Below are 20,137 nucleotides of genomic sequence, written 5' to 3'. Positions count from 1 at the left end.
AGCTCCTCTTTGAACCGCCGCCTTATTGTGGTGAATGAGTTTGTGTGTCTGAATGACCCCAGGAGCTATGTTGTCGGGGCTAAATGCCCCTGGTAGGGTCTCCCAACGTAAAAAGGTCCTGGGTGACGGGTCAGACTAAGAGTGGTTCACAAACCCCGTATGAAAAGAATGCCAACAAGGACCGAGGCGCCGCCCGGTATGGTGCAGCCAGGGCCCCACCCTGTACCCAGACCCGGGGTTGCGGCTCGCATGCAAGTGCCTGTGGCCAGGCCTATTCTCACGGGGGCACAGCCCGAAGAAGCGACATGGGACCGTCCTCAGGTAGACCCACCATCCACAGGAGGAGCCAGTACATGGTGGATTAGGCAGCAGTCGAAGGTGGGAGCCTTGGCAACCCAATCCCTGGATAACCAATCTGGCTATTGGGACATTGAATGTTACTTCAGTGGGGGGGAAGGAACTTGAGCTTGTGCAGGAGGGTGAGCGGTACCGGCTAGCAATAGTCCCACCGGTAGGAGTTGGAAGACCCAGGACACACTGGAGAGACTATGTCTCTCGGCTGACCTAGGAACGCCTTGGGGTCCCAGGAGGAAGTGTCCGGGGAGAGGGAAGTCTAGAACTCTTTGCTCAGACTGCTGCCCCCACCACCCGGTTCTGAAAAAGCAGTTAAAAATGGATGGATGGATGGATGAAAGAAAGAAGAGAAGCTAATGTAGAGTAATATGACCTCAAATTCATTCAGAACTCTGGCTGCAGGATTTTTAATTAACTAGAGGCTTTATTGGTATCAGATATAGTACTCTGAAGTACAGAATGCTTTTCCTCAAAAGTTTCCACTGTATGGAGCTTATATCAGATGGTTGGGTTAGTGAATTTGTAACATAACACATTGCAATCTGGAAGAGCATTCATAGCGGGAGGGTTTGACCACTACAAAGTAGAAGGGGCAGGGTCTCGCAACCCACTAAATGTATTTATGTATGTGTATGTATGTGTGCGTAATGTTATAGTAAATGTTGTTTGGACACTGCTGCAGTTCATATTAAATGGAATGATTATGGTCTTTCACAGACAAAATTATTTTGATTTGGTTTCATTTAATAACCGAACAGTAAAAAAAGACTGTTTCTCTTCTGGTTTCTTGGTGGAAGTCACAAAAACACACAAGTTCACTTTCATTGTAGATTGCTGTTATTCATATCACAGATACAGTCAGATCATAAAACAATAGTAACTCATTGCTGTCACCTTTGCACCATAATACACAACTGACCAGCTACAGTAAGCCCATCCTCCTAGCACTGTTTCAGTAACTAATATGCCCCCCCCTTTTCCTCTTCCTCCCTAAAACCCCTCCCCACAGAGTGAAAACGATAACAGTACATCCACAAACTGGATCCCGCTTTAGTTTACAGGCTCAACTGGACACAAAATGACCAAACAAGATATGATTTGGATCCAGGCTCTGCTCAGTACACATGTCCAGTTTTATATAGCACTATAGGACCAGCATTGAGGATATTCGATTAAAAAAATCTGTACAGCAGGAGTCCCCTTTTGGTCACGGCTGGGAATGTGATGGGAATTCACAAGTTTGGAGGAAGAGGAGAATGACGAGTAAAGAAGAGAGTAAGAAAAATCTGCTTTTTTGCCATGTTGTCAGAGGTTAGAGGAAGCTGGAGGAGAGAAAGGAGGAATAAGTCTCAGTAATGAAAAAGAAAACAGTTGGGTGCAAACCTGCTCCTATGTTGAAAACAAAGCCTATACAAAATAAGCAAAAAGATAAAAAAAACAAGTTATTCATAATTTGATACATAATATGGTAAAAATAAATGATGAGAAATAACATGATTTATTTCTGAGACAGGGACAAAGTTGGATGTGTTCGGGAAGTGGGGTTCGGTCAGTCCTCTGAGCCTGATGATGAAGACTCCTTCTGAGCTATGATGACATCGTCCAATAGTGCCCCTTGATCCGAGCTGTCGTAGTCAGCTTGGGAAAGACCGTCACCACCTTCTATTTTAACGTCAAAGTCTGGATTTGTGAGGAAGTGATGAGAGGTTTCCAGGTCCTCCTCATCCATCATGTATGCTCCGTCTGAGACCAGAGTCTCTTCTTCAACTCCATCCACGATGGGATTTTCAGGGGTGGACTCAGGAGTGTGGTGGTGGTGGTGGTAGTGATGATGGCGTCGTCGACTTTTCTTGGGGATCTCAGAGTGCTCAGTTAGTAGTCGGTGGAAGAAGGTCTCGGGGAGGAAGCCCTGTTAACATAATTATGATTATTAGAACCATTTGGAGAGAGTTTCTGCTTTTTAAAACACTTCAGACATTGTTAAAATGCAATACATAAACTGCCAAATGTACACATTCCAAAAGGAAAAGGGGTTTATGTAACAGTTAATATAACTGCAATCAAACTCACATTTACTATACTTGCACTTCCACAATATAGGATAATATATCTGACTGCAAACACCTGGAATGTAGGCCTCCTTTTCAACATGTAATGTCCTGATTATCCCATTCAAGCAGCTTTCTGAGTGACAAAGCTACTTGATTTGAGTCACGAGGTTTTTAATTTAAGGAAAAACAGGACCATCATGAACTTCCAGATAACACTCCATAACAGAGAATGTTCACAGATATTTGTTTTAATTACTTACGGATTTACGAACAGTTTCAGACCAGTCAGGTGCTACAGCATGATCAGGATTCTCCTCCAAATAATCCCTCAAATCTTGCAGCATTGGACAAAAGGCAGCTCCGACCTTCAGTGGACAAACATGTTTGTATGAATATTGTATGTATAGGGACAATAGAGTTTTATGTCAAGGCCAAAACATGCTTCACATGTAAGTCACATGTTATTTTCACACACAGTTTTACCTTTTTTCCAGTCCTCATGTTGATGAGCTTCACCTTCTCGCTGCCTGTCAGAGCTTTATCTGCTCGCCTCCTCCTCTTCCTCTTGCTCCGGTTTACAAGAAGCTGAAAACCCAAAGACGTTACAAGGCAGAAACCTGACACTGAGCGTCAACTTTGATCCAGGGCATCCCTTCCCTTTTTCATACAGTTTTTTTGTCTTCAATTTACCTCTAGCATGTCTCCCTCAACCTCATAATCTGGGTTTTCTTTTAGCCAGATGGGAGGGTCCCTGCGCCTAGGAGTACGCTCCAGAGGATCAAGTCCATCTGGGTCCAAAAACTAACAGAAAAACATTGTCAAACAAATGAATGTTAGGCTTTTTTTTTACATTTCATTTTTTAACACTTTCCTTGTGTTAGAGGAGCACACATACATATGACACACGTACCTCTTGTTCCTTATGTCTCTTGCGGCCACTGCTCTCTCCCCCTGACCCATTGGGTATCAGAGCTTGCTTTGAGAAAGTCAGCTTTAGCCCTTCCTCCTAGTAGGATGACAATCATAGATGCCAACTCAAAGTCTAAACTTCACCCCCCCTACTTCAACATTTATTCAACAGAAAACTAACACTGAATAACTATGTTTTACTTCTCACCTTGAGGAGTTTGACAGTAAACTCTCCATCCTCGCCATCTGCTACGGTGCCAGCAGACATGCTGCTGGGTTTACGGATCATCCTTGTGTAGGCCAGCTTGTCTCCTGCCAACTCGGAGCTAGGGTTGAGCTGAGCCTCAGGCACGTAGCGCCGCCCTGAGGGCCACTGCCCCGTCAATGCAAGCGTACACAAGCTCTCCAAACGATTTATCAATATCCGGTCCTAACACAAATCAGACGCCACAGTCATTCACAGCAGCTAAATAAAAGAAATGCTTTGATTGAGTATTTTTTATAATAAAAAATAGTTTAACTACCTTGGGCCAGTCAACTCGGAGAGGATCAGGAGGTGGAATACAATCCTGAGATGGAGTCATTGAAAGTAAACTATTATCTTCATCCACATCATGCACCTTTATGGCTGCTATGAGGAAAAACACAAGATAATTAATTATAATAATTAATTATAACAATTATTATTATAATTATTGAACATTTCTCTCATTGTCTAACAATGTACCTCTTTCCACCTCTTCCTCACTCTCACCGCTGTCATCACTGCTGCCTGATCGCTCGGAGGACGAAGACCCTGAATCTGAATCTGAATCTGAGTCAGACCCTCCTTCTGCCTTCCTCCCTCCTTTCACTCTATTTCTCTTAAAGCTCCAGCCTTGCACTTTGCCATCATGGTGAGTTAAAGGGGTACTCTGCACTTCAGCTCTGATTTCACCACCAAACAGCTGAGCATCCTCATCAAGATCTTCCTCCTTTACTCCAGCCATATCCTCAGTTTTAGGTTGGCTGAGTGGCATGATGGGTGGGGCTTGAGGTGGAGGGGCCTGCTGGTTCTGGATGAACTCTTCACGTGCCTGACTAAAGGTAAACTGTGGGTCTGCATAAATAGAGAGCTCAGTGCGGCTGACACCATGCAGGGCAGCACCAAGCATCAGATGGCGATCATGTTCTGGAATACTCCACCAAGCAGGAAGCTCAGAGCTGGGTGGGGCCATTAGCAGACGTTCTTCAAGGGAGGGATGGGGCAGCACTCGCTCACGGAGACGACGCAGGAGGCTAATACGGTAAAGGGTGCGGGAAGCACGCTCCTCTGTGATGGGGGCCACAGTCTGTGAAACCTCTGATGGACCTAAGTAACAAAATAAGAAACTATTTTTAATATATTAACATATAAACACATTTGGATTCCAAAGCCAAATTTGTTTTTAGCTTTAAAAACAAACAGAGGAAGGAAGGTTGAAACAATCAACAGGTTTCAGCACTGGCCTTCTTTGTGCAACCTGCACACACAAAGCTCAGTACTAGTCTGATATATTTCCCCAAGCTAGATTACCTCCTGGTCCTGACCCTCATGCCAACATTGGTTAAACACATAAGTCACACTCGTTACTCTCATTTAAGTTGTACGCTGTTGATAAGCAGTATCAGTGAGCTGCCTAAGAATAACGTTATGTTATTGCACATGATAAAATTGCATTGCCATATTTGCTTATCATTCATCATCAATCTCCTCTACTGTCCAACATCATTTAGTCAATATGCTGCTTTAAACACAATTGAGTTTTAAACGATTATAAAAAAATAGCATGTAAAAAAAAAAACAACCTACAAATAATATTCAAGCACATTTTGATTGCAAAAGCAGTAGCCTATTATGTACTGGTATGTTAACAAATAACAAATAGATTCAATAGATATATAATCAATAGAATATTCAAAAAAAAAAAAGTTGACTATCGTCAAAAAGTGTAAATATTCAAGAAAAAGGATCCATTATATATTATATATCAAATAATTATTACCTTCACCATGACCTGGTCGAAGGTGGCATACCCTTCGACACATTGCAACAAAAGACAGGAAGTATCGACTGAGGCTCTCATCAGTTTTTTTATCCAAACGAGCAAAAGTACGGAAGCGGGTCCAGTCAAAATCAGGCTCTCCACCCTCAGGAAGAAGTGGGTTTCTTTTCATCATTTCCACACCAAACGTTGATACTACACGGTAGAAGTCACACTCCTCTCTGCGTGTCCACCTAGAGGAAGAAGAGTTGTCATGTAATGAATGCCCATTTGGCACTGCAACAGAAAAGTCAGAGAACCCTGAGTACAGATAGGCTCTTGTACGTACCTCTGCTGGCGCTCCTGCCGCGCAATCTCCTTCAGTTTGCTGGCCTGTTCGCACCGCCTGCGCCTGCGGTCACCTTTTGCCTCAGCTTCGATCTTCAGTTGCTCTTGTCTGTAGCTTCGCTGGTAAGCTGTAATTAGCCGTCGCAACCGTGCAGTAAGTAATGAGCTAGAAGGCCAGTCACATACACCGCTTTGGCTTGATGAGCTTTCTGTGACCACTGGTGCAGCCTTATCTTCAATAGAAATCTCATCATCGACAGTCATCGAGTCAGGCTGGAGAAGTCAAACAGAAATACATTATTAATGTTCTTGTTCGTTGTAATAAAGTAGGAAACATTTGAATGTAGGGACCCTGTTTTGTACCTCTTCAAAAAGATCCTTGTGCCTCGATACAGGTTTGAACTCTGGGTCCTCTGAATACTTGTCATAGTCAGCACTGTACAACCCAAACCAGAAAGAACCATTATGCAAAAAGAGAGAGTAAAGGAATACGTTTGTCCAATTCCATATTTTCTTATAAATTATATTCATAACATAAAAATAAAAATCATGAAACATAATACACAAAGTTAATGTAACGCACTCGTCACCCAGCTCAGCATCACCGGTGTGCTGCTCTGCATCAATAGCTTTATCATCAGGACGACCAGCTCTCTCCAGGAAGCACAGGCAGGGATCAGCGCGCATAGTGGTATACATTTCATAGCCTGGTCATACACACAAAATTTGTTTTTAAAAACAAAATAGACATGTTTAAAATTTAAAGTCAAAATAAAAAAGAACAATGTTTGGCTTGAAAGTGATACCATGTTTGAATACACCAGCAAGCAGTGACCGGTCTGCATCAGCATCCCACCATCCTGCTGGAAACTCCTGCTGTTCCATCTCGGGCATCCAGATGTCAATGTCCCTACAAAAAGCATAAATTTGATTGTTGCCCAGTGTGATCATGAGCGTCACCCAGTGTGTGTAGGCTTCATTTCCTTGTGTGGATGAATTGCATGCGCTTTTGTTGTCAGAATTTAAATTTAATATTTCAAAAGAATACCAAATCTCAGATAAAAGATCAAATCTAGGTTTTTGTGTTTTCACAAGTATACAAAAATGACAGTGTATGTGTGTGGGTTAATAGTTCTATTAGATACCTGATATCAGCCCCTTTGAGGACAGAGTCGGCGTGATCACCAATCACTTCCTGTTTGAGGTAGTACAGCATGCGCACCCTCAGCAAAACTCTGAAGAGGGACATAAGACAATTTATTGTTTGAACATGGATGGAAATCCATTGAGATTTACACAGACTCCAAAAGTAAGATTAGAGAGCACTAACTTGTTGCATTGGTGTTTGAGATGTTTGCGGTAGCTGTCATCCAGCAGCAGTGTATCAGGGTTGTACTTGCGGATCCACTCTACCTTCTGAATATCAAATGTACTCTGGGCCTTTACCCTCTTACCCTTTCTGCCTCTTGGCACAGGGATTGACAGGCCTAGGTGGGGAAACCAAACAACGACTAAGGTTTAAAAAGTCATCATACCTAAGCAATTTGTGAAAAATGTGCATTATTTCTTGTTAGTGATATGCCTTGTCTGTGTGAAGCTTTTACCAGAGTGGTTGAGTAATGTTTGGGGTTCATGTCCATTCTCCGGAGGTGTAATGAGTTCCCAAATAAAACTCTTAATGTTCTCATCTCCACGGTAATGGAGCAGACAAAAGACGAGGATGACGCGGCAGATTGTCTCCACATCACGTTCAGTGAGTCGACGCTTACATCTTGCATGAGTCAGAATATCTCTCCAACGACCCCAGCTAGAAATGAAAGATTAGAAATCAAATAAGTAATAAAATATTTTAGTAATTAACAAAGAAAAGACAACTAGATAAAGCATTTCCATAGGAAAATGCACAATGAAAACTGCCATGCTGAATGTATTCCTGGAGAATTGCTGAAAGTAGCTGAAACGAATTGAAACTGAAAAAGTCTTTACAAGTCATAAACTTAAAGCAGAAATACTGCTATTTTTAGCAATGGACAATTGCTAAACTGTAAAACAGTCTTATTAATTAGCAGTCATTACCCATAAAGGGCATAAGTGACAAAAAAGCTGAAAAATTAAATTGGTGCTTTAATTTTGAAAGGATATGGAAGAAGCATGTGTAATTAATTGTTAAAATGGAAAATTGTCTCTAATTACTCATAATAAGCTAGTTGAAAGCAGAAATATTTTATTTTTAGCTAAAGATCTGGATTGGTGCTTTTATTTTGAAGGGATTTGGAGGAGAGACGTGTGCTTAATAGCTTGTGTAAAATAGTCTCATTAACTAGTCACAATTAGGTCTGAGGGCTTGACCAGACACATCATTAGAAAGAAGACAAATATAACTGAATGAGTGAAAATATTTTGTTCATAGATGGAAAACTGTGACTGTATTGACGAGTTAAAGTCTGGCTTAAAAAAATGTGTCCCTGCACTCTAGCTGTGACATCACACACTCTAGCTCACGCAATACACACTAATGGAAAAGCTCAAAATTCCTCAAAAATAGATCAGAAAGTATTTAAGATATTGGGTATCAGATATTAAAAAGCTGAACAACAGATTAATAGTTAAAGATTGTTTTGTAGTTTAAATGGCTTCTGTAGCTTAAAGTATGCTTGAAGTAGTTAAGCTGAAGAGGATTTGAATGGTTTTCCATTCATTTCAATAGGGGAATTTTTTTATGAAAAAATCTTAATAACTTGAAAAATATGAAAGATATGAATATTAAAAATGGAACACTTAGTACACACACTGTAGCTGAACGTATGCAGGAATAGTTAGATGCAGAAAAACAAACAAAATAATAATAATATTAATAATAATAAAGTTTAGAAAAACAATACAGTGAATGCTTTGCAGCAGGCATATAGAAGCAGCTAATAAAGTGTTCTTACCCATAAATAAGGAGGTGCTTTTCTACACGGAAACAGTCTGTACGACCATAACCTCCTCCACTGTGACGGTCGGAGCGCCGGGAGGCACGTGACTGTCTGGAATTGGCAGGTGGGTACTCATCATCACTGTCTAGATCGGACAGGTCTCCACCTTCACCTCGTAAACTGGAGTACTGACGTGTCTGCTTGCGTACTCTGGGAGTGTCGATCACAAGGGTGTTCTGGAGAGAAGAAATAACATTACCAACATGTACTCTAAGGCGCAAAATACCCCCCCCACACACACACTAGTAAAAACAGAGATAGGCAATAATGTAGATAATTAAAAACAAAAATATGCCATAAATTTGACTGGCAATATAGTGCTTTTCACTTAAAATGTAATTTCGCACTATAAATTATATGACCATCAGAAAGATACCAGAAAGATACCAGGTTTATCAGGTTTACCTTCTGGTTAAGAGAGTCCATGTCTATGTCAGCTTTCTTGGCCCACTTTTGCCAGAATTCAGGGTCGTCAAGAGCAATGTCATTGCGGTTCTCAGAAGCAACAAAGCTGGCTTTTGAGAATGTGGAACCCTTGCCCTCACTCTCTATAGTAATGGTGGTGGCTCTTCGCGATAGAATCTGGTCAATGTCCTCCTCACAAAACCGACTACCCTCATCATTCTCATCCATGATAGCAGCGTAGGCTCCCTTCCTCAGCAGGTCTTCAATTTCCTTCTTGGAAAATTGCTGGATCTTTCAAGGTAAAGGGTAAATGGAAACAGAATACTTTGATAAAATGAAAACGTGACAAGTGACTGACGTCATACAAGTGGCCAGTGTTTCTTACCCCATTGACGTTACTGTCTTTGTTACCACTCATGCTTTGCAGGACAGCACGGTCCAGGCCAAGCTTTAGACTTGCTTTATCCAACATTTCCCTCTCATAAGAGTTCCTAGTGATCAGACGGTAGACCTTGACTGCCTTAGACTGGCCAATACGATGGCATCGTGCTTGGGCCTGGGCAAAAAGAAGAGAGTAAATATAAAAGTATATAAGAATCTCATTTGCACATTATTTAATTTATAACTGTATGAATGAATAGAATGTATAATTCCAATCAACAACTGTATGTCTATTCAGTTTGCTGTTTGTAGCTATAGCAGATAACAATGTTGTCTTGTACCTGCAAGTCATTTTGAGGGTTCCAGTCAGAATCAAATATTACACAGGTGTCAGCAGCAGTGAGGTTAATACCAAGGCCCCCAGCTCGTGTACACAGCAGGAAGACGAAGCGGTCAGAGTCAGGCTTACTAAAGCGGTCAATAGCAGTCTGTCGCAAGTTCCCACGCACTCTGCCATCAATTCGCTCATAAAGGTATCTGTTACAAACAAACAACAAAAACCCTTCAGCAATGCACAGTTCTCAATGTCATGTTTTATTTTATGATTCCAGACTAAAAGCTGCTACTTTTTTCCCCACAAGCTTTGAAACTTGTGTTTTAAACAACAGTGTGGTTTTGTGGGTTTGGCTTACGAGCTTCATGCCGGCAAACACAGCTGAGATGTTTGGACCTTGCAGATCCAACTGAAAAATGTTCAGACATGCGTGTTGTATGTGTCCTGTGTTGAGACTCTTCAGTGTGGTCTTATTACCGGTGTTGCGTTACAGCCCTTTTTTTTCTTTAAGGAAGCACCCGTATGTGATTCACTTGCTGACTGCGTTGGATGGACAGATCCAAGAAGTGGATTATTTCTTGACCGCCTTACTAGACTGATACATTTCATTACTGTGTGGATTCAAGACATAATTGAATATTGATATTAAATAATCAAAGGAATAAATAGATTTGATGGATATTTAACCCAAGTTTGGTCAATATTGTACGGAGCGCGTCTGCTAAGCTTCCCTCATTCAGCCACTTGGAAACTTGGAACCAGTGAGAGTCGCCAACAGTGGCTTTAATGCAAAGAAAGGAATGCAGAGATAGTGGTCAATTACTTTTGTGGTATGCTGCTGTATTTTTTTAACCAACCATGTTACAGGCACTGTTCACCATATTTAATTAAAAGTTACAAAAATCTTTGCGTAAATATCTCATGTCACAATGTGGACACCTGCGGCTTATAGACAGGTGTGGTCAGCTGACCACAGCTGTTACTATTTGTGCTTTATAGCCCGGAAATTACAGTACACTGACATTTACACAGTGAATACACAAATACACTGTACCTTTTATTGATGAGGTAGTCCTCGAGAATGTCTAAGCAGCGAACCATCTGAGAGAAGATGAGCACTTTGTGGCCACCGGCTTTGAGCCGTGGCAGCAGCTTATCCAGTAGCACCAGCTTGCCGGCTGACCGAATAAGAGCTTGCAAATGGAAGTCAGGAGCCAGGGGGTCATACACCTCCCGCAATTCGGCCACAATCTTCTCCTCTGCACCTGAAAGAGATAACATATATTCAGTTAGCTTTTCACAAGTGATTTGAATTTCATCCTTGAAATATTATGATGGGCATTTAATGCTATGTAACCTTGTAATGCTTCGGTAAAACATTTTAACAGTTTGCTGGTTCAGTGTTTTTATCTTTCTAAAAATCGGTGAGTTTGTGTGCAGTCAAGTAACCAGATTATTAACATGAACAAAAATATATTTGTATACATATACATATATATGTATTCATATATTTTTAGTTCAACACTGACTCTGGTAAAAAGGCGATTTTAGAATGCACTACCATTGATGAGGTAGGGGTGGTTACAGCACTTTCGCAACTCCATCATAGTGTTCAGCAGGTTGGGGACATTGCTGTTACTATTTGCCCCTAGACTTAGGAAACTGAAGTTCCTTTCCAGGATGGCTCGGTAGTACTTCTTCTGGATGTCCGTCAGCTCAACCTTAGAGGAGACACATTTTGCAAAGTCATCAGAAATGGATTTTATTCTCTCATACAGTTTATAAAGAAGTGAAACCATTTAAACCAACCTCAATGATGGTCTCCTGTTTGGGTGCCAAGTTCTTCTCAACATCTTCTTTTAGCCTACGTAACATCATGGGCTTCAAAATTGCCTGTAACTTCTGAACCTACGGTTCAAAAACAAAGTTTCTGGTTAGTAAACATCACCAGTTAAAAATGAAGTAATGTAGGAACAATAAAAGCATAGAACAAACAGCTGTCAAACCTGTTCTTCTGTTTTAAGGTCTCCAAAGTCTCTGAGAAATTCAGTTTCAGAGGGGAACTGAGCAGGTTCCAGGAAATGAAGTAGACTGAAGAGTTCCTCTACGGTGTTCTGCAGAGGTGTGCCGGTCAACAACACCTTGTGCTCCTGGAAAAAACACAACAATCCACACATAAGCAAAGATAAGCCAAGAAAAAAAGGAGTGAAGTACAACAGTCAGAAAGATTTGTAAATAAAAGTTTACAAAAACAAGGTAATAAAAAAAAAGATAGAAGGAAAACAATAGTATGAATATGTAAATAGAAATACAAATACATAATCTTACTATTCTATAGCAAAAAAGCTCACCACTCACCAGATCAAGCATCTTCAAGCTGTCCAACAGCTTGCAGTTTCGATTCTTGAGGCGATGAGCCTCATCAATGATCACACATCGCCAGGAGATCTCTCTAAGCTCAGGGCAGTCAGACAAGATCATCTCAAATGTTGTGATGAGGGCATCAAACTTGTATGCACCCGGGATTAAATGCTCCTATAAACAGAAAGTCAATAGTTTATATGTGATCTTTGTAACTAAGCCATCAGCTAGTTGGAAATATAATTGTAACTCCACCTTCTCATCCTTGCAGTACATTTCATACTGCTGGATCATCTGTCGGCTAGCCAGGCTGCCATGATACACTATAGCATTCATTTGAGTCCATGTAGAGAACTCTCTCTCCCAATTGGTGATAGTGGAGAGGGGGGCAATGACCAAGAAGGGGCCCTGTACACCTGCTGAGTACACCTCTGACAGCAGTGCAATGGACTGTATGGTCTTGCCTAGACCCATCTCATCTGCTAGGATGCAGTTCTGCCTAAGAGACGAGAAGAAAAGAGAGCACCACAATTATACTATGAGAAAGAAAAATAACATGCATCATTAAAATGTAAAGTGCTATTTCATGGTACTTGAACTTGCCTAATTCTAAGTTCTAAAAACTGTTGAGTTGTGAGAATCTCCACAGATGTTACCAAAATGAAAAACATATTTCAGAATAGAAAAGACACAATGATCTTCACATAATCATTTTACATGGTCTCAAAAGGCACTTTACTACATATGACCACACATTGTATTGGGAAAGCTAGATAAATACCTGTTGTACCAGTTGAAGAGCAACCAGTTGACTCCCTCAAGCTGATACTCTCGAAGTATGTTTCCATTTTTGTACTCTCTGGTCTCCTCTAACTTCTTCCATGAAGTAGGTGCAGGTCGAGGCTAAGAAGACACGGTTAAACAGTCTGCTACACTGTCCTGACATACAGTTGCTTTACGTAGAAAACTCCCAGTGACTTTAGTACATATTAAGTTATGGTGCATTTTAAAAAGGGTACTACATTTAACTCTGCAAGTTTAAATGGATTATCTATATGATATAAAAAAAAAGAATGAGAAGGCAGACACATTTTAATAGGAATCAGTGTGATACTGGGAGTTAGGCCTGACCAAAAACTATGACAATGTTTTAATTGTTTTTTTCAAAACAATCTTTTAAAATTCATCTTTAATGCATCTTTTTTTTTACCAGCTGTGCCAAAACAGACTCCAGCTTAGTTCAATTAGCTTTGAAACTGATTTTATTTGAACATAGCTTAAAACTTACTGTTCTCTTCAGACGAGGTTGACGGTTTTGGATCTTGTTAAACTCTTCAACCTTGCCCTCATCCACGTCCTCCTTTAGCTCCCAAGTGGCATCTTCATAAGGCAACGAGCACCACTTCACCAAGTAGTAGATGATGGGCTACAGGAAAGAGATGACAGCAAGTGTTTAACTTAATGGCAAACAATAAGAAAAAAAAAGAAGTAAAAGAAGAAATGCTATTTTGACAAGGCACAGCAAGAGTACAGCTACAAATCCAAAGATAATCACTTGTGTCTTGTCTCTCACCTCGCCATTGTCTTTGTCCACGCTATGAGACACATCTAGGATCCTGTCCACCTCAACATAGTCTGGGTTGAAAGGCTCCTCATCCTGAAAAAGAAACAGTGTCAGACAGGTACAAGCCAGGTACAGGAAGAACAAAACATTTTAGCATGTTTCTTACTATACCTCCTGGAAGATGTGTCTCATTTGTGCATGTTTGGTCTTAAACCTCTTTATCTTTTGATGGATCCTTTTATCCTTCTCCAGCTGATCCATTGTTGCCCACTCACAATGCAAATAAGAACTGAGAAGAAGAGAGTTAAATGTATAATCTGTCATTGTCATCTTAAAATTATGGTTAGTTATTTATGGAGATACTGAAACTTACTAGTTTTTGTATTTTACAAAAAATTCCTCATTGTTTACATAATGGCCCGGGGACACCTTAAAGATAAGAAAAAGGTACATATATCATACAAGAAAAAGTCATACACATTTTTTTAGATTAAATTGTATTAAAACATACTTCTTTCTTTGTTAACCGCATAGACAGAACTTTATCTACAATGGCAGCATCTTCCTCACTTGGGTTTTCCTGTAAAAATAAAGTTTCACAAAAACAGTAAGGCACCTTATCAAATCCTGCAGACCATGTTTAACCTAATTTTATTGACTCTCTAGGTCTCACCACGAAGAATTGCATGCTAGGCTGTCCGTCACCATCCTGTTCCAGTTCCTGTTTAAGCTGTGCTGCAGTCCCTCCACTGATGGAGGCCACAGCTGCTGCGGTTGTAGTAACATCTACATCTTCCTGCTCATCCTCATCATCCGTTATCTTAATATCCAAGTCCTCAGTGTACTTCTTCCTTTTCACCACACGATTAGAACGCCTCTTCTGGACAGGAAAGACAGGTGTCATTTAGTTGTTCTATGAGGTTGAGAAAATACTGAAAAAGATTATAAGACTACATGATTTACAAAAAGTAAAAAATGCAACCTTCTACCACAACTGCGTGCAGTACTTTTCATTTAGACATATTGAAACTGTGTTGACCTACAACCTTTTAATGTAACACTAGTTCTGTCTGTATGTGTGCGAATCATCTCTGTTGTCTAAAGAGACTTACTTTCAGCCTATTTCATGCAGATTTGCGAGAACATGTTCTAGTTCTCAATGTCATGTTTTTGTTCATAAAATATTTTTAACAATATGAACATGTATGCATTTATACCATAATCATGTCATCCTCAAGAGGAGCGGGAGAGGCAGGGCTCAGCTCCCCATCAGAGTGATCTGAAGACATATTCCGTTTTCTTTTCTTTGCTCCCACTAGAGTAATAGTGCTATAGGTGGAAGCAGAGAAATGATAAAGTTAGATAAAGCAAAGCAAAGGACAGCAGCGACTTTGTTTTTTTTTTTGTTTCTTTACAATGGTTGAATGGTTTGATCTCCATCTTACATTCTACATTTAATTGCTTACTTTGTTTTAGTTTTGCTTTTGCTCTTGTTCCCAGTTCCAAGTATCACTGTTCCTCCTGTTACTCCAGCTGGTGTCTTCACTTTGATCTTTTTGTCAGCCCCTCCAGTAGTTTTGTTTATTGCTCCTCCAGTAACAGGACTCTTCTTCTTGCTGCCTCCACCACTGGTCTTTTTCTTAGTGGATGACACCACAGTCAATGTACCTCCCATCTCAGGAGAGGTCTGTGTGGTTGGAAGCTCATCCTGATTTAGGACTCTGGGCAGGTTCTTCTCACCTCGTGCTTTAGCCCGGGCTATAGCTTCAGCTACAATACGATTTGCCTTCTCTTGTTTACACAGAATCTCTACGCGTCGAACAGAGGAAGGCTCGCCAGAGGCCTTAGTAATGCGGATAGCCTGCGATTGAGTAGTGGTGGTACTGGAGGAACCTGCAGGTGATGAGTTGATGACCTTCACCACTGAGACTGTGCCACCAGCTGAGGAAGCTGAGGTTGCCTGTGTGCAAAAGTAACTGTGCAGATCAAAATATCTGGCAAGTGCAATAAATCCATGAATGAACAGTGATTTTATCTCCTAATATAATTCAGCCATTTCTTTGAGTTTACCTGTGACTGCAGAAGCATTTTGAGCGGTACTGCAACTCTTTGGCCTCCTTGTCCTTGGGATATCTGCATCACTTGTGGACTGCCAGTATTTCCTGCTCCTGAAACTAGTTGGTACTGTAGGAGTAAAGGAGACTGGTGAAGCCAAGCATACCACAAAACTCAAAAATTTACTTGTTTTGCATGTTTGTATTTGTATTGTAACTATAGAATTTCTATGTATTTAGAGATGAATTTATATCTTTTTTTGTTTTATTTCTTTTTAATGACTATGATCATTATAATTTACCTATTACGAAAACTGTAATGGTCAGATAAAAATTACTATGAATTAATAATTAGCAAGACTAGTCTGGAGGATATCCTTTTTTAATGAAAGGCGGAAGAAATAGCTTTTCATCAAAACAGGCAGTATGTTACTAGACTAAAATAGTCGCTGCTACATTGGGCCACCTTGGCGTGGAAAACAATAATGTTAGGGGATTCTGAACTCTATTGTAATGGTGACATTCAAGATTTTTAAACCTGAATCACCAACACAAGTTGTATTTGTAAATAAGAGTCTGTGAGATTTGTTTTCTGCTTACCAAAAAACAGAAGAGGAGACTTTTTAAAAAATATTACACAGAGCACAGGTGATACAAAACAAATGTGCAAAGGGTGCTTCAAAAGAGGTTTCAAAAACACTACTTTCTTAACCTGATCGTATACCTTAACTCCTCCCTGCTGGTTTGGCTGTTGCTGTACTTGGAGTTGAATAGTAAGGACTTTGGGTTGAGCTCCAGTCTGTCCTGCAGCGCGAGCCTGGGTCAGAGCAGCTAGCTGGCTTCCCTGCAGCACAAGTTTACCACCAGGAAGCTGACCCAGCACTAGTCTAGCTGGGGCCTGTGGTTGCTGCTGTTGCCTCACGGGGCTTGTTTGAACTTGCTGGACTTGTGTGACCTGCTGCTGAGGAGTAACAGCTTGACCCGCTGATGCAGCAGTTGCCCCTTGCTGAAGAACCAGAGTGATGCGCTTTGCTTCACCACCCTAAATTCAGAAACCAAAAAAAAAAAAACACTCAATATAAAAGTCAGGAAACTATTTCCCTAAATATAAAAACATGTAAATTTCTGAAATGACCCTCTTGGTGAAAACAAACCGCAAAGCATTTAACCTCTAGTGTCAGGGTGACACACAGAATCCATGGTAGTAAAATAGATGGCACTCACCTGAGCCTGCATAGCTGGCTGGAGCTGCACCTGCATCTGACCTGCTTGACCTTGGGGCTGTATTTGGATCTGAGCAGTCTGGCCATGAGGTTGCACCTGAACCTGGGGAGACTGTGCCTGTTGCTGGACTTGGACTTGAGACTGGCATTGAGACATCTGTGCTTGGGCTGGGATTTGCACGTGAACCTGCTGGCCTTGCGTGTGCTGGGGCACAGATGTAAGCAACACCTGTTTTACTGGTCCATTGGGTGACTGTAGCAGATTCTGCACACCTGCAGTGCCCACCTTGACTGGACTCGCCTGATTCAATACTGTTCCCCCCTTCAGTATGGACATGCCAGGTTTGAGAGGAGTGCCAGACAGCACACGAATGACCTTTCCCCCAGTTTGACCGGTGGCTCCTGAAACAGTCTGCAGAACCTGGGCTTGACCTTGGGGTCCTTTGAGAATGACAATTTTACCACCGGCCTGCTGTGTGATTGCAGCTAACTGCTGTGGAGTGAGCTGGTGAGTTATTTGTGTGAGCTGAGGTGTTGTGGTGGTGGTGACTGAGGGGTTAGAAACACTCAGAGGTGAACTAAAAAGTACAGTGCTACTGGTCGCCCCACTGGCGTTACTAACAATTGGTATGGTGGCTTGGGCTTGGATCTGAGGTACAGTATCAACAGTAATAGGGGCCACAGTGGAAGCTGCAGCTACAGAAACAGTCTGAGCTGTGACTACTGGCACTGACTGCTGTATGGGGACCTGAATGGGGGCAGCGTCAGGAAGAGATGGGGCTGCTAAAGGAACACTGAGGCCTGCATCAACCATGATCTCAGGTGTGGGTTCTGGCTCGGTGGGTGGGTCCACCTGGCCCAATGCCAATTTCAGGGCCTCCTCCACAGGATCTGAGGAGCCCTGAGAAAATGTGTCATCTGGTAGGGCATCCAGGTTGAACAGGGGTGTATCCTCAAAAAGGTCCATGATGGGATCCGCCATCCTGCCCACTCCACACAGGGAGATGGGCACAACTTTAAAAAGACTGAGATGGAAGCTAAATATTTGTCATCCAGTTCTTCTCAAATTTAAACAAACAGCTGGAAAAAGAAGACAGATATTCAATATTTAAATAATTGGCATACTAATCCTTACAAATATGTAGCTTTGTTCAGAGAGTAACAAAAACATTTACTTCAATAAATAGCAAGGAGTAAATATTAGCAATTGAGAAAGTGGCCCAATATGATAAGCATGTAATTTCTGATTCATGTTTACATTTTGTCACCCCTCTTTAATGCATATTCCACAGTACGATCGTGTATTGTTTACACAAACAACATTTTCAAACACAACTATTTTAAACATTTTTGAGAGAAACTGTATTTTTATGTTTATTCTAGGTTAGAAGCACCGCGCATAATAACTAATTTAAGAGCTGAAACAAATAAAACACATATCGTGCAGTTGTAACTAATAGGTGTATGCAAAGGACATACAAGTTAGCTTGTGGCCACGTCGCCAAGAAGATGTTTCAATGTACTGTTAAAGGTTGAGGTACACAACGAACTCAATTAAGTTGTTACAATAATAGGAATGAATATTTGCCCAGAGATCATTCAGTGGACACTAAATTTTAGTAGTGGTGTGAAAAGAGGAGGCTACTGATGCTGGGGGATCAGGATGCTTCGCTCTCAGCTTGTAATGCAGTCTTTCTCACAAAACCGTGGGCTAGCATTAGCTTGTATAGCGACCAATATGTGCCCATTTCAAATCGTGTGTGTGGTACAAAAAAAACCCCTCAAAGTCTCGTGGACACGGAGTATTTTGAGCAAGTGATTCGCTTCTCTGCCCATTAGTGCTAACCAGCCATTCTGCCGGACTCCTTCTATCTCATCAACAAACCGGACCAAACCAAAGCAACGTGCCACAATAACCATTGCCCGTCAACGTTCAGAGACGGATTAGGCCGCAATACTGTTTCGGGTGGTCTGAGTCTGTTTTTCGCCAAAAACACCTGAAAATAAACGTCACATCCAATGCACTGACTCTCAAGGGTAATATTTTCGGGGTGCTAAATTTACCTTTGCTTCGACACACATGGCTTTCTCCGTCTCACAACACTGTACGATTACAGGAAACGGCCAGGGAAGAGCAGGAACTAACTTTCTTGCTAGAGAAAGCGTAAATGCCCCTCGGATGTTACCGTGTGGTGATTGGTTGGTTTTCCTCCGAGCCGGCAGCATAGCTCTATTTGATTGATCAAACCTGGTATCCGTCATTACTACGGCCGCCTATAGGTGGGTTGACAGTCATAGTTAGGTTGAGAAAACAATAAATGCGGCCTAGCTGAGATCGTTTCGCTGCGTGATTTTCAACATTATGTTATTGCAAAAATATTCTCCCTTTTGAAACCCAGGCATTACGGAGCTGACCGTAGGAAATTATGCACATTTTAAAAAATATTAAAGCGTTAATGGAATGATAAACTTTCGTAGAGGCCTGTTTTTGAATGACAGTCTCGCGTTTTCTACGTTTTATAGCGGGTAACAGCTAGAGAACAGAATTATCTTGTAATATTGATTGTCCTGTGGAAAAAATAATACATAGAACCTTTATAAACGTACGCATTTGTGTTTTTTATTTTAGCTTTTGGGTTATTGATAACATCTTTTTTTGGTTACCAACGTGATGACTCGTGTACGATCAGGAGGGATTAAAATTAAGATTGTGGCGCCCCCTAGTGCTCAAACGAAGGAATGATAACGATTAGCTGCAGTCACTCTTGAAGTGATTCAAGTCAATACTTAGTGAAAAATAAAAGTCAAATAGTTTTCTACATAAGAACTAATGTCACTTTCTTTATTTTGTTTTTTATTTTTCATCCTCTATAAAGAGGGAGATTTTTCTCTCCACTGTTATACTATCCAAATATAGTCTTACATTGCAAACCTTGTTGTGAATTGGCGCTATTTTGTTAAAACTGAATTGAATTGCATTGAAATTTGTGTAATATATATGAACCTTAGCTGAGGTGGTTTATAGTTGTTTTGCCAAAGATCTGGACTAGCAAACAGGAAGACTAGATTTGTCTCATGGAGGTGTTGGAAAGGGTAAATAAAGGGTAAAGGGTAAATAAATCACTTGGACAGGTGTTTTGCAATGGTACACACAGTGTGTCCACTAATTCTT

The 20,137-nt window shown here is 41.1% G+C and overlaps 1 protein-coding gene across 3 annotated transcripts; it reads right to left on the bottom strand.

The window, feature by feature from the left end:
• Positions 1-1,173: 1,173 nt before the first annotated feature.
• chd8 (chromodomain helicase DNA binding protein 8) lies at positions 1,174-19,152 on the bottom strand. Of its 3 annotated transcripts, none has more exons than XM_029130675.3 (39): positions 19,030-19,152; positions 16,967-18,045; positions 16,467-16,784; positions 15,759-15,872; positions 15,155-15,648; positions 14,906-15,017; positions 14,362-14,568; positions 14,200-14,268; positions 14,062-14,117; positions 13,860-13,977; positions 13,698-13,781; positions 13,413-13,550; positions 12,906-13,027; positions 12,380-12,623; positions 12,122-12,298; positions 11,770-11,913; positions 11,573-11,671; positions 11,325-11,484; positions 10,818-11,028; positions 9,771-9,966; positions 9,434-9,604; positions 9,049-9,339; positions 8,599-8,819; positions 7,270-7,472; positions 6,996-7,152; positions 6,811-6,900; positions 6,472-6,575; positions 6,249-6,372; positions 6,029-6,101; positions 5,667-5,938; positions 5,339-5,571; positions 4,042-4,665; positions 3,839-3,945; positions 3,523-3,744; positions 3,316-3,411; positions 3,096-3,206; positions 2,889-2,990; positions 2,666-2,770; positions 1,174-2,263 (listed from the first exon to the last, which is right to left on the bottom strand). In XM_029130675.3, exons 2-39 carry the CDS (start codon positions 17,945-17,947, stop codon positions 1,904-1,906), a joined length of 7,710 nt encoding a protein of 2,569 aa, XP_028986508.1. In that variant the 5' UTR covers positions 17,948-18,045; positions 19,030-19,152; the 3' UTR covers positions 1,174-1,903. The 3 variants fall into 3 exon arrangements, with proteins under 3 accessions (XP_028986508.1, XP_028986511.1, XP_028986512.1); XM_029130678.3 differs by having other exon boundaries at positions 3,839-3,942; XM_029130679.3 differs by having other exon boundaries at positions 14,362-14,565.
• Positions 19,153-20,137: the final 985 nt, after the last annotated feature.

This window comes from Betta splendens, chromosome 17 (genome assembly GCF_900634795.4).
Source record: "Betta splendens chromosome 17, fBetSpl5.4, whole genome shotgun sequence".
Classification (NCBI taxonomy): Eukaryota; Metazoa; Chordata; class Actinopteri; order Anabantiformes; family Osphronemidae; genus Betta; species Betta splendens.
This window is presented reverse-complemented; position numbering and strand designations above follow the sequence as displayed.

Bases quoted from the DNA above. Each gene is read 5' to 3' on its own strand.
- chd8 (XM_029130675.3), bottom strand. From the start codon at position 17,947: ATGGCGGATCCCATCATGGACCTTTTTGAGGATACACCCCTGTTCAAC. The intron at 14,569-14,905 runs GTATAAATGCAT...TTTCCTGTCCAG, and splicing joins TTGAGGATGACATGATTATG to AAGAGGCGTTCTAATCGTGT. The intron at 13,028-13,412 runs GTAAGTTTTAAG...GTGTCTTCTTAG, and splicing joins AACCTCGTCTGAAGAGAACA to CCTCGACCTGCACCTACTTC.